General features: G+C 46.0%; 1 protein-coding gene across 3 annotated transcripts in view; it reads left to right on the top strand.

The window, feature by feature from the left end:
* Positions 1-10,912, top strand: part of megf10 (multiple EGF-like-domains 10) — a 111,430-nt gene extending 100,518 nt beyond the window's left edge. For 2 of the 3 annotated variants that reach the window (XM_061699537.1, XM_061699536.1), the window contains exons 24-26: positions 2,348-2,392; positions 2,487-2,699; positions 10,115-10,912. In XM_061699537.1, coding sequence (XP_061555521.1) covers positions 2,348-2,392; positions 2,487-2,699; positions 10,115-10,281 — 425 coding nt within the window. In that variant the 3' untranslated portion in view covers positions 10,282-10,912. Of the gene's footprint in view, positions 1-2,347; positions 2,393-2,486; positions 2,700-10,114 lie in introns of those variants that run through there. The other variant, XM_061699538.1, reaches the window with a different exon arrangement.
* Positions 10,913-13,293: the final 2,381 nt, after the last annotated feature.

The following is a 13,293-nucleotide window of genomic DNA, read 5'->3' as shown; positions in this document are numbered from 1 at the left end:
GACTCCTGAGGCAGCTGATGGGTACCGGCTGGCCAAGCGGAATGCAGCTCTGGTGGTCGCTGAAGCAAAAACTCGGGTATGGGAGCAGTTCAGTGAGGCCATTGAGAAAGACTTCCGGACGGCTTCGAGGAAATTCTGGTCCACCATCCGACGTCTCAGGAGAGGAAAGCAGTGCACCACCAACACTATGTATAGTGGGGATGGGGCGCTGCCGACCTCGACTCGGGACGTTGTGAGTCGGTGATGGAGAATACTTCGAAGACCTCCTCAATTCCACCGACACGCCTTCCCATGAGGGAGCAGAGTCTGGGTTCTCTGAGGCGGGTTCTCCTATCTCTGGGGTTGAGGTCGCCGAGGTGGTTAAAAAGCTCCTCTGTGGCAAGGCCCTGGGGGTGGATGAGATTCGCCCGGAGTTCCTCAAGGCTCTGGATGTTGTGGGGCTGTCCTGGTTGACACGCCTCTGCAACATCGCGTGGACATCGGGGACAGTGCCTCTGGATTGGCAGACTGGGGTGGTGGTCCCCCTTTTTAAGAAGAGGGACCGGAGGGTGTGTTCCAACTACAGGGGGATCACACTGCTCAGCCTCCCTGGTAAGGTCTATTCAGGGGTGCTGGAGAGGAGGGTGCGTCGGGAAGTCGAATCTCAGATTCAGGAGGAGCAGTGTGGTTTTCGTCCTGGCCGTGGAACAGTGGACCAGCTCTACACCCTCGGCAGGGTCATCGAGGGTGCATGGGAGTTCGCCCAACCAGTCTACATGTGTTTTGTGGACTTGGAGAAGGCGTTCGACCGTGTCCCTCGGGGAGTCCTGTGGAGGGTGCTTCGGGAGTATGGGGTACCGAACCCCCTGATACGGGCTGTTCGGTCCCTGTACGACCGGAGTCAGAGTTTGGTCCGCATATCCGGCAGTAAGTTGGACTCGTTCCCGGTGAGGGTTGGACTCCGCCAAGGCTGCCCTTTGTCGCCGATTCTGTTCATAACTTTTATGGACAGAATTTCTAGGCGCAGCCAAGGCGTAGAGGGGGTCCGGTTTGGTGGCCTCAGTATTGCATCTCTGCTTTTTGCTGATGATGTGGTTCTGTTGGCTTCATCAAACCTGAGCTCCAACTCTCACTGGAGCAGTTCGCAGCCGAGTGTGAAGCGGCTGGGATGAGAATCAGCACCTCAAAATCTGAGGCCATGGTCCTCAGTCGGAAAAGGGTAGCATGCCCTCTCCAGGTCGGGGATGAGATCCTGCCCCAAGTGGAGGAGTTCAAGTATCTTGGGGTCTTGTTCACGAGTGAGGGAAGAATGGAACGGGAGATCGACAGGCGGATCGGTGCAGCGTCTGTAGTGATGCGGACTTTGTATCGGTCCGTTGTGATAAAGAAGGAGCTAAGCCGAAAGGCGAAGCTCTCAAATCTTCGTTCCTACCCTCACCTATGGTCATGAGCTGTGGGTCGTGACCGAAAGAACGAGATCCCGGATACAAGCGGCCGAAATGAGTTTCCTCCGCAGGGTGTCCGGGCTCTCCCTTAGAGATAGGGTGAGAAGCTCGGTCATCCGGGAGGATCTCAGAGTAGAGCCGCTGCTCCTCCGCATTGAGAGGAGCCAGACGAGGTGGCTGGGGCATCTGATTCGGATGCCTCCCGGACGCCTCCCCGGTGAGGTGTTCCGGACACGGCCCACCGGGAGGAGACCCCGGGGACGACCCAGGACACGCCGGAGAGACTACGTCCTTCGGCTGGCCCGGGAACGCCTCGGGATCCCTCCGGAAGAGCCGGATGAAGTGGCTGGGGAGAGGGAAGTCTGGGCGTCCCCGCTAAAGCTACTGCCCCCGCGACCCGACCCGGATAAGCGGTATGAAATGGATGGATGGTAAAAAAAATTGTAAACTTAGCTCTTTATTATTTTAGATGAGTGTATCGTACGCTATTGGCTCGTATTCAAAGCAACACTTTTAGCATTGAAATGTTCCATTAACTCATTTTATGGAGAACAGTCCAATTTCCATGTACAATTATGTTTATAAACATCTTTGCGCACACCCATAACTTTAGATAAGTATTTTTTTATCTTTGTTTATCTTATTTTATTTTATCATCTTATTCTATTTATGTTTCACAAGTCTTGGGACTTATCGGACTAATCTAGGACCTCGGGTATCGTATTTTGTGCCACATCACGTGTAAATGTGTGTTGATATGACAAATTCCTTGAATGATAATGAGCCCACATGTCCCAATCTTCCAAGGACATGCAACACAAAATGCATTATCACCCTCTTAGCTAACCACAGTAGCGACAGAACTCATTTCACTTCCTCCAATCACTGACTTTGGTTTCCATTTATTTCTTCCTGTAAACCAGGAGCTTATGGAGTAGACAGAAGATGCATGGGAAAGTCTCTGCGAGGTAAATTCTGAAGATAAGACACGCTGAAATGAGCCACTTTTGCCAGGTTAATGCTGATTGTTTTTCACACTGGCCTCTGTGTTTTATTGTGCAGACCTGGTGAAAGGCATCCCGTATCATGGAAGCTCCAGCTCCCTGAACAGCTCTGAAAACCCATATGCCACTATCAAAGACCCCCCAATACTGACAACGAAAAACCCTGAATGTGGCTATGTGGAAATGAAGTCACCCACCAGACGGGATTCACCCTACGCTGAAATCACTAGCAGCAGTAGTCTGATCAATAACAGGAATGTCTATGAAATTGGTGAGGAACCAGTGTTGAAAAAAAATTCTTTTTGATTTCTGTGTATAAAAATAGCATCCTGGAAGTCCAATCCCTTGTATTTTTACTTGATGTAAATAATGTCAGTTAATAACGTTCACCCAATGTAAGATTAGCTAATGAATGGACACATGGAAACTAGATCGAGAGTAAGTTACAAAGAAAAATGCTTTACTGCTTGACTTGATTACATTAGTGCTGTCGCCATGTGTACTGCAGTTAATGAGTTTCTCCTCGTGCGCCACAGCCTGCAAGCATAAATGGGCAGCTAGAAGAAACCGTCTTCATATAAAATTGAAATCTGACACGTTTTATTTGCACTGTCAATCCAAAACTCCGTTTTTGAATTTGTGGCCAAATATTTTGGCAATTTTCTGTTTCACTAACTTTGCTGCTCCAACGTTTTTAAAGGGCGTGTTTCCGTTATGCACGAAAAACAATAACTCACAGTTTTAAATTAAAAAAAATAAATCAAAGGTTTTTTTCTGGGTAGTCCGGTTTCCTCCCACATCCCAGAAACATGAATGGTAGATGAATTGAAAACTCTAAATTGCCCATAGGTGTGTGAGTGCGAATGGTTGTTTGTTTATATGTGCCCTGTGATTGGCTGGCGACCAGTTCAGGGTGTACAAAGCCTCTTGCCCGGAGTCAGCTGGGATAGGCTCCAGCACGCCCGCGACCCTAGTGAGAATAAGCCGTACAGAAAATGGATGGATGGATGGACGGATGGATGGAAATGCAAACCTTACCCTGACGAATATCTAACGCACACACTCATTACAATATCGACAGGAACAAATGCAGGTGAAGAGCAACGTTTAGCTTGATTTTCTACAACTACAGTACTGTAGTTAAAAACATCACCGCAATAAATTCTGGGTTCCCATGTTTTTTCACTGACTACATTGCCAGGACCTTCAGTGTGAGAAACGGTGCCAATGCTCAAGGCATGAAATTGCCTGTTCGCACCATATCCACGTGGACTGCTGTTCACGTCATTCAAGCAGAGTACACCCGGCTTTAATGGGCATGTGCTTGTCTGGATGGTGACCTGATGTGGACAAATAAAATACCTGGACCTCTTAACTATTGCATATTGACATTGAATTGCAGTTATGAAACTTACAAATGTATCTCATATAATACATAATTGGTTGCTACTTTGTAGATTTCATTTATTGTATTTATTGTTTTTTTTTGGAATGTAGCCCCCATGATGAACGAGGGTTTATTGTTAGCACAAATTGCTTGAATGGGCACTTGTCAGTTTGTCCTAAAATGGACAAACTGTAATTACATTTTACAAAAAAACGCTCCCCTTCAAAAGTAGTGGTACAGTGAGGGCAATTTATTTTTGCTGCCGCGTACTTGTTTTTATTTTTATTTTTATACACATCAAAAGATAAGAGATTAGCAGTTCATCTTTTATTTCCAGGTATTACATTTGCTCGCAATTACTGCAAACCCTGTGACTCAAACTTTTGCATTCTTCTTTTGTGATGTCGTAGAGTTGATACGCAGTCACATTTCTCGGCATAAATACAGCGCCGTGAAAAGGTATTGGCCCCCTTCTCAGATTCTTAGATGTTTGCGTAGTTTCCACACTTCAAGATTCATCAATCAAATGTAAACATCAGACAAATAACCCATAACCCAAGTGAAGTTAAAATGCTATTTTTAAATGGTAATATCATTTATTAGGGGAAAAAAGTATTCAATGTTACCTGGCCTTGTGTGAAAAGGTCATGGCCCGCAAAATCTAATAACTGGTTGGGCCATTCTCAGCAGCAACAACTGAAATCAAGCGTTTTCTAAACCTGGACATGGGTCTTTCACATCTCTGTGGAGATATTTTGGCCCACTCTTCTTGACAGAATTGTTTTGATTCAGCAAAAATTGAGGGGTTTCGAGCATGAACTGCCTTTTTAAGGTCATGCCACTGCATTTCAATCGGATTCAAGTCCAGACTTTGATCAGGCCACTCCAAAACCTTCCTTTAGTGTTTTTAAGCCATACAGAAGTTGACTTGCTGGTATGTTTTGCATTGTTATTCTGCTGCAGAACCCAAGTCCGCTTCATTTTGAGGTCACGAACTGATGGTTGATCATTCTCCTTCAGGATTTTCTGTTAAAGAGCAGAATTAATGGTTCCATCAATCACAGCAACTTGTCCAGGTCCTGAAGGAACAAAGCAGCCCAAAACCATCACACTCCCACCACCATGTTTGACTGTTGGTATGATGTTCTTTTTCCAAATGCTGTCCTCCATTTACGCCAGATGTAACGAGACAAACAACTTCCAAAAAGATCAACTTTCATCTCGTCAGTCTGTATAATATTTCCCCAGAAGTCTTGGGAATCATTCACATTTTTTTGTCTTTTTTTTTTTTTTTCCAAAAGTAAGATGAACATTTATGTTCTTTTAGGTCAGCAGTGGTTTTCGCCTTGGAACTCCGCCATGGATGCAGTTTTCACCCAGTGTCTTCCTTTGTTGTTTCATGAACACTGACCTTAATTGAGGCAAGGGAGGTCTGCAGTTCTTTAGAAGTTGTCCTGAGTTCCTCTGTAGCCTCCTGGATGAGTCATTGCTGTGCTTTTGGGGTAATCTTTGTCGGTTGGCCAGTCCTGGAAAGGTTCACCACTGTTCCATAATTTCTCCATTTAAGGTTAATGGCTCTCCCTATGTTTCGCTGGAATCCTAACGCTTTAGAAATGGCTTTGTAACCCTTTCCAGACTGATAGATCCATCCATTTTCTGAGCCGCTTCTCCTCACTTGGGTCGCGGGGGTGCTGGAACCTATCCCAGCTGTCAGCGGGCAGGAGGCGGGGTACACCCTGAACTGGTTGCCAGCCAATCGCAGGGCACATAGAAACAAACAACCATTCGCACTCACATTCACACCTGCGGGCAATTTAGAGTCTTCAATCAACTTACCACGTACGTTTTGAGGATGTGGGAGAAAACCGGAGTGCCCGGAGAAAACCCTTAAAGCTACTTAAAAATATGAAATAATATACACATGGAAAGACGTTTCTACATTTGGAGGTGAATCAAATTTCTGTTGGGGGTTTATGACTCTATTACTGCTGGTGTTGCTACAAATAACAACTTGGAAATTCCAGAGAATTGTTTTCAATTGAGAATTACTGTCTTGTCTTGAGCATTTCTTGGACTTACAGTACGTCTGTTGTCTAAACACTTACAATACTGTACGCGGTGTCCCCTATGGTATGGACTCAAAATGCTTTAGTGAGCATGATGACCGGATGAATGGTCAATGAGTTATGGGGAATTCGCTGTCACGCCTCACTCTGTGAAAATATTTTGGTCAATGGCAGCCATGCTGTTCTTTTATCGATTGGTTTTGTAGGTCGTAGTACCAATTTTTCAAAATACAGTGTTCCCCAACTCTTCGTGAGGGATAAGTAATTGAATCCCCCAAAATATTCATAATTGCCTATTGATGCCACAAGATGAGCACTACTTTTGTCAAAATGAAGTCCCTTAACTCACTTCAACATAGTTTCTTGGCTCCAAGTTGCCATAAGATGGCAGCAAAGCACTACTTTCGTCGAAATGAAGTTCCTCGAGGCAGCACGGTGAATGACTGGTTAGCACATCTGCCTCACAGTTCTTATGTGAGTGCGAAGGGTTGTTTGTCTACGTGTGCCCTAATTGGCTGGTGACCAGTTCAGGGTGTACCCTGCCTCTCGCCCGCAGTCAGCTGGGATAGGCTCCAGCGCAGCCGCAACCCTCGTGAGGATAAGCGGTATGGAAAATGGATGGATGGATGGATGGATGGATGGATGAAGTATCTCAACTCATTTCATCATAGTTTGTTGACACCATGATGCCACAAGGTGGCACTAACACAATAATTTTATTGATTGGGCCTGAGCTGCGTGACGACGTAGCCATACGCCGAACTTCGTCCAGCTTGCGATCCAAAAGCCTCTTGTCGATTATTACGGTGAGAGCGATGAGAGTGTCCAAGTCGGTCGGCAGGTCTAGCGGGACCAAATGGTCCTTGACGACGGGGGATAGTCCTTGAAAAAATGCATCGAGTAGAGCTCTATTATTCCACTGACTGTCAGCTGCTAGAAAGCGAAACTCAATCGCGTAATCTGACACCCTGCGCTAGTCTTGGTGTAAGGTGACAAGGGTGCGAGCTGCCTCACGATCTGGTGCGGAAAACTGAAAAAATCTGCTCCATAGTCTTTACGAAAAAAGCCCACGAACGACACGCGGCAGAATTGCGGCTCCGTTCAGCAGTAGCCCACGCCTCCGCACGACCAGTCAGGTGGGAAATGACGAAAGCGATTTTTGCCCTCTCGGTGGTGGAGTTCGCACTGAGTGATGAACGGCTTAATGTTCCCAGAATCTCCAGAGAACCTCTCCGGTCGAGAGAGCTAAGGGCAGACAGCAGCGGAGGTGGGAGGTGGTTGCGTGGTAACTGCTTCACATGAAAACCTTGGTACCGTGGCGGTATCTGGTGTTGTGCCAACTGGTTCCTTCTTTTGAATCATTTTCATAAGAACTTCAAACTGTGAGGCCACCTGTCTCATCATATTGTCCTGATGTTCTGATAGTCCCGTTAGATGAAGGTGAAGGGCAGCAAGCTGCTCATCCTGCACTTGAAGGGCTTTGCGCACCGGGTCTGAGTCTGCGGGGTCCATGTTATGGCCAGTTTGTTCTGTCATGCCAAAAGTAGGGCTGTGAATTTCAAAATAAGAGCAAGTAAGTTAAAAAAAAAAAAAATGATTACGTGTTCAAATAAAGTGCTTAACTTCAGAATAATTATTTGAAAAACAAAATACAGATACTTCATGTTTTGATCAATTGGGTAAAATCAAAACCTTGATAGAAGGGTTTTCCAGGATTTTGAGGTACATTTTGGGGGTTCGCATTTTATAAGAGAAATTATGGTATTTGTTGTTGCGTGTTCCAGTCCTTCCGGGGCTGAAAATGTAAAAGAATATCGACCGTGCGAACCTTTGGGAACAAATGTGTCAATAAAACCGCTGGAATGACAGTGCTTGTGGTGGAATGCTTGGTGAGCAGAGAGCAAAGATATGGTCACGTCTTGCCACTGAGTGTTTTGTCGATAAACCTGGACCCGTAAATTTGTCTGTGTGAGTGAAGAGAGGGCCAATTATCTGGCGAATACAATTCACAGTGGTGAGTGTTTAAGGGAGCACCGCTGACAAAGCGGATGGCAGCGTGCCATACGGTGTCTAGGTTTTGGAGGAGAGTTTTTGAAGATCATCTATATAGGCCAGCTCCGTGATCTAGGATTGGGAGGATTTTAACAAGAAGCAATTTAGAAGAACGTGTTAGTGAGGGTTTATTTTGGTACGGAGAGCCTACTCCCCGTTTAACTTCCGAGAGAAACGTATTGATGTCAGTTTCTCCATATAAGTGAGCTCTCAAGCCAGATTCCTAGGTATTTGCAGCAATTGACGAATTGAACAGCAGACATTAAAGGCAATATACATTGGTGTGAGACCATTATCCATCCATCCATCTTCTACCGCTTAGCCGAGGTCGGGTCGCGGGGGCAGTAGCTTTAGCAGGGATGCCCAGACTTCCCTTTCCCCAGCCACTTCATCCATCTCTTCCGGGGGGATCCCGAGGCGTTCCCAGGCCAGCCGAAGGATGTAGTCTCTCCAGCGTGTCCTGGGTCGTCCCCGGGGTCTCCTCCCGGTGGGACGTGCCCGGAACACCTCACCGGGGAGGCGTCCGAATCAGATCCCCCAGCCACCTCATCTGGCTCCTCTCGATGTGAAGGAGCAACGGCTCTACTCTGAGATCCTCCCGGATGACCGAGCTTCTCGCCCGATCTCTAAGGGAGAGCCCGGACACCCTGCGGAGGAAACTCATTTCGGCCGCTTGTATCCGGGATCTCGTTCTTTCGGTCACGACCCGCAGCTGGCGACCATAGGTGAGGGTAGGAACGTAGATCGACCGGTAAATCGAGAGCTTAGCTCCTTCTTTACCACAATGGATCGATACAAAGTCCGCACCACTGCAGACGCTGCACCGATCCGCTTGTCGATCTCCCGTTCCATTCTTCCCTCACTTGTGAACAAGACCCCAAGATACTTGAACTCCTCCACATGGGGCAGGATGTCATCCTCGACCTACAGAGGACATGCCACCCTTTTCCGACTAAGGACCATGGTCTCAGATTTGGAGGTGCTGATTCTCATCCCAGCCGCTTCCCATTCGGCTGCGAACTGCTCCAATGAGAGTTGGAGGTCACGGCTTGATGAAGCCAACAGAACCACATCATCTGCAAAAAGTAGAGATGCAATACTGAGGCCACCAAACCGGCCCCCCTCTACGCCTCGGCTGCGCCTAGAAATTCTGTCCATAAAAGTTATGAACAGAATCGGTGACAAAGGGCAGCCTTGGCGGAGTCCAACCCTCACCGGAAACGGGTCTGACTTAGTGCCGGATATGCGGACCAAACTCTGACTCCGGTCGTACCGAACAGCCTGTATCAGGGGGTTCGATACCCCATACTCCAGAAGCACCCTCTACAGGGCCACCTGAGGGACACAGTCGAACGCCTTCTCCAAGTCCACAAAACACATGTAGACTGGTTGGGCGAACTCCCATGCACCCTCGAGGACCCTGCCAAGGGTGTTGAGCTGGTCCACTGTTCCACGGCCAGGACAAAAACCACACTGCTCCTCCTGAATCTGGGATTCGACTTCCCGACGGACCCTCCTCTCCAGCACCCCTGAATAGACCTTACCAGGGAGGCTGAGGAGTGTGATCCCCCTGTAGTTGGAACACACCCTTCGGTCCCCCTTCTTAAAAAGGGGGACGACCACCACAGTCTGCCAATCCAGAGGCACTGTCCCCGATGTCCACGCGATGTTGCAGAGGCGTGTCAACCAGGACAGCCCTACAACATTCCAGAGCCTTGAGGAACTCCGGGCGAATCTCATCCACCCCCAGGGCCTTGCCACCGAGGAGCTTTTTAACCACCTCGGCGACCTCAACCCCAGAGATAGGAGAACCCGCCTCAGAGAACCCAGACTCTGCTCCCTCATGGGAAGGCGTGTCGGTGGAATTGAGGACGTCTTCGAAGTATTCTCCCCGCCGACTCACAACGTCCCGAGTCGAGGTCAGCAGCGCCCCATCCCCACTATACACAGAGTTGATGGTGCACTGCTTTCCCCTCCTGATACGTCGGATGGTGGACCAGAATTTCCTCGAAGCCGTCCGTAAGTCTTTCTCCATGGCCTCACCGAACTCCTCCCATGCCCGAGTTTTTGCTTCAGCGACCACCAAAGCTGTATTCCGCTTGGCCATTATGGCGCACTATAATAAATAATGTAGTTATTCAACACATTTGTGTCATGTAATCTCATGTTTCTTTCATTCAGACCCAACCGCAAGCGCCATTAACGGCACTGGAGAAAGTAATGACTGCATGCTGCCAGGCCAGGACCCATACGATCTACCCAAAAACAGCCATATCCCCTGTCACTACGATGTGCTACCAACCCGAGAAAGTCCAACATCAGAGCACAAGGAGCTGGATAGTGACTGACAAGAGAGACTCACTGCAGAAATAAGTTTTTCACCTGCACAACTGGAAGCATCGAAAGTTTGCATACCCTCTTCCATTTTTGTGATCTTGTGTTTTTATACTTCACTTTTATAACAGTTATAAACAAAGTGGGTATACAAAACGTCATTTTTAAAGTTTGTATTTTCAATTTCAACTTATTTTTTTGAACTGATTCAAACTCAACGTAGAATACATCATATGTAGCAACTGAGAATATTTGGAATAATTCGGATGTTCGCAGGCAGTAGTGAGCCATTGGTTCGCACTTCTGCCTCACAGTCGAGAAGTTCCGGCTTACTCCAACATTCCAAAAAGGTTCATTCGGTGATTCCTAACCAGCATGCTATGGCACACTAGAGTCCAGCGAGAGAGCATGTAGAAAACTATCCAATTTCACATTTGAGATAAGAATGAATATGTCCGAATGTTGCAGTGTTGGAACTATTGCATGTCTTTACCGTTATTACGATTGTATAAAGAAAAGAGTGGAATGGGTTTATTGCGTAGTTTGGATCATTTATGCACGTGTATCTGCAGTGTGTGAAGGGCAACAAATGTATTTTGTGAAACTCACACGATTTTTATAAAGTTGTTTGTGTCTTTACCGTTATGCGCTGCTGTCTTTCACGTTATGCAAATAAGTGTATTTCAACGGGCCACAACCGTTTGCTCTGTCAATAAGGATTGCCTTTACTATGAATGCTTCAAATAACTTTTTGAAAATAGGACCTAGAGCGTGGCTGTTTCAGCACGGGAGACATTTACCCATACAAAACAAAGGTGGCATAAAACAATCACAATATTTATAAAAAAAAAAAAAAAAGTTGTTATTGATCCAATTGACGTACGAGTTTAATTTATTCCGTGACCATGCCGTTGTGTCAAAACATATTTCCCCATTAAAATGAACGGAAATGCAATGAATGAATTGCTTTCCCCCAAAAATAACACCACCATTTTTTAAACATTAAAAAAAAAAAAGCAGCATTATATTGTAAATATTCTGCTATTCTCTTTGTTTTATAGTTAGTTTTCAAGTGAACTCCAACTGGTAAGCGAAGCCTCTTTTTTGTTGAATATTTACTAATCATAGCAGCCAAAGTTCTGCTTGTTGTCGAGTGAGTGGCGCCTCCTGCTGCCATACAGCACTCGTTTCTCAAGTTTGGGTTTTGCAACTCACAGCAAAAACTCAGCCCATCGACGGCTCGTATTTAAAAACAATTTGAGATCAAACCGATGGATGTTATTGTTTTATTGGAAATATTCTCTCGTTTTGAATTGAATGCCCCCAACACGTTCCAAAAAAGCTGGGACAGAGGCAACAAAAGACTGGGAAAGTTGAGGAATGCGGGGGGGGGGGGGGGGGGGGGGGGTGGGGGGGGGGGACGGACATCTGTTCGGAACATTCCACAGGTGAACGGGTGAATTGGAAACAGGTGTGTGTCATGATGGGGTATGAAAAGAGCATCCCTGAAAAGTTCAATTGTTTACAAGCAAGGATGGGGCGAGATTCACCACTTTGTGAACAAGTGCGTGAGCAAATCGTCCAACAGTTGAAGAATGTTCCTCAACGTACAATTGCAAGGAATTTCGGGATTTCATCATCGACGGTCCATCATATCATCAAAAGGTTAAAGGCCAAAAACCCGTGCCCGTGACCTTTGATCCCTCAGTAAATACAGTTCGGCGCTACAGCCGTAAGTGCACTTAAAACTCTACTATGCAAAGCAAAAGCCATTCATCGACAACACCCAGGAGCGCCGCAGGCTTCTCTGGGCTCGAGCTCATCTGAGATGAACTGACGCAAAAGTGGAAAAGTGTTCTGTGGTCTGACGAGTCCACATTGCAAATTGTTTCTGGAAATCATGGACGTCGTGTCCTCCGGGCCGAAGAGCAAAAGGACCACGCGGATTGTTATCAACGCAAAGTTCAAAAGCCAGCATCTGTGAGTGCCCATCCTTATTCCACTCTGTCCCTCCCCCTAAAACCTTTTTATGTCCTACGGAATTTTCTAGAAACATCAGAATCATTCAAACACTTAAAAATAAGCAGATGGAGTATTTCAAACCCTTGCATAACCGTTTCTCAATAAAATACCTTCTTCAATCACATTAGCTTGGAACTAGAATTGGAACTTTTTACCTCGTACGTTTTTTTTTGTGTTTTTTTTTCCTTTCAGTTTTATCCGACGACTGCTTATTACCATCGGAGTTATATTCTGCGGACGGAAGACCCAAGAACAGACAGGGGATGAAGGCAGATTACTCTAGGCTTCGAGATGATTATTTTATGTGCTACTTGGTAAAACTGTCACGTTGCAGCGATTGACAGTGATGGACAATCCAACATTTTGAGACCTTTGCGCTGAAAAATATTGATGAACAATATTGTGAGTAGCCAGTAAGTATCAAAATCCACATTTTTTTTTTTCTCTTCTGTTTTGTGTGGAAGAGTCAAGGTAACAATTGGTATGCGTGCCATTGTTTTTTTTTTTTTTTCACCTTTGCACATTGAAGCAACATTTCATTCAGACAATGAAATACTACTTCACTTATCATAATCACAAATATCAGTGAATTTCCTGTCAAAAGAAAAATCCTAAATCGTCAGCCCCATTTTTCTTCTTTACTAATCATTCATACGTATCGTTTTTGTATATACAGTATTTACAGAATAATCTCCACTATGACTGCAATATTTTGCTGCCATTTACAGTAGCTCTGCATAGAATGTTTTTGTTTTTTCTTTATATGTGATGACTGCAAATTGCTATTCTGTTTGTTTTCATATTGCGGCCAATTTCTGTCATTGCCTCGATATAATTGACATAATATGATGCAATCCAATCGTGAATATGATGCAATCCGGAGTTCCCATGCGCTCCGAGGTTGACTGTGACCTAATGACCCACGTTTAACGAGTTAGAAGAAAACATAAAGGCACAACAATGGATCACTGCAGTTTGTGACGTGAGCTCAGTTTCCGGATGAG

Source organism: Phycodurus eques, chromosome 15, assembly GCF_024500275.1.
Source record: "Phycodurus eques isolate BA_2022a chromosome 15, UOR_Pequ_1.1, whole genome shotgun sequence".
Classification (NCBI taxonomy): Eukaryota; Metazoa; Chordata; class Actinopteri; order Syngnathiformes; family Syngnathidae; genus Phycodurus; species Phycodurus eques.
The sequence above is the reverse complement of the archived record's forward strand: the minus strand, read 5'-3'. Positions and strand labels throughout refer to the sequence as shown.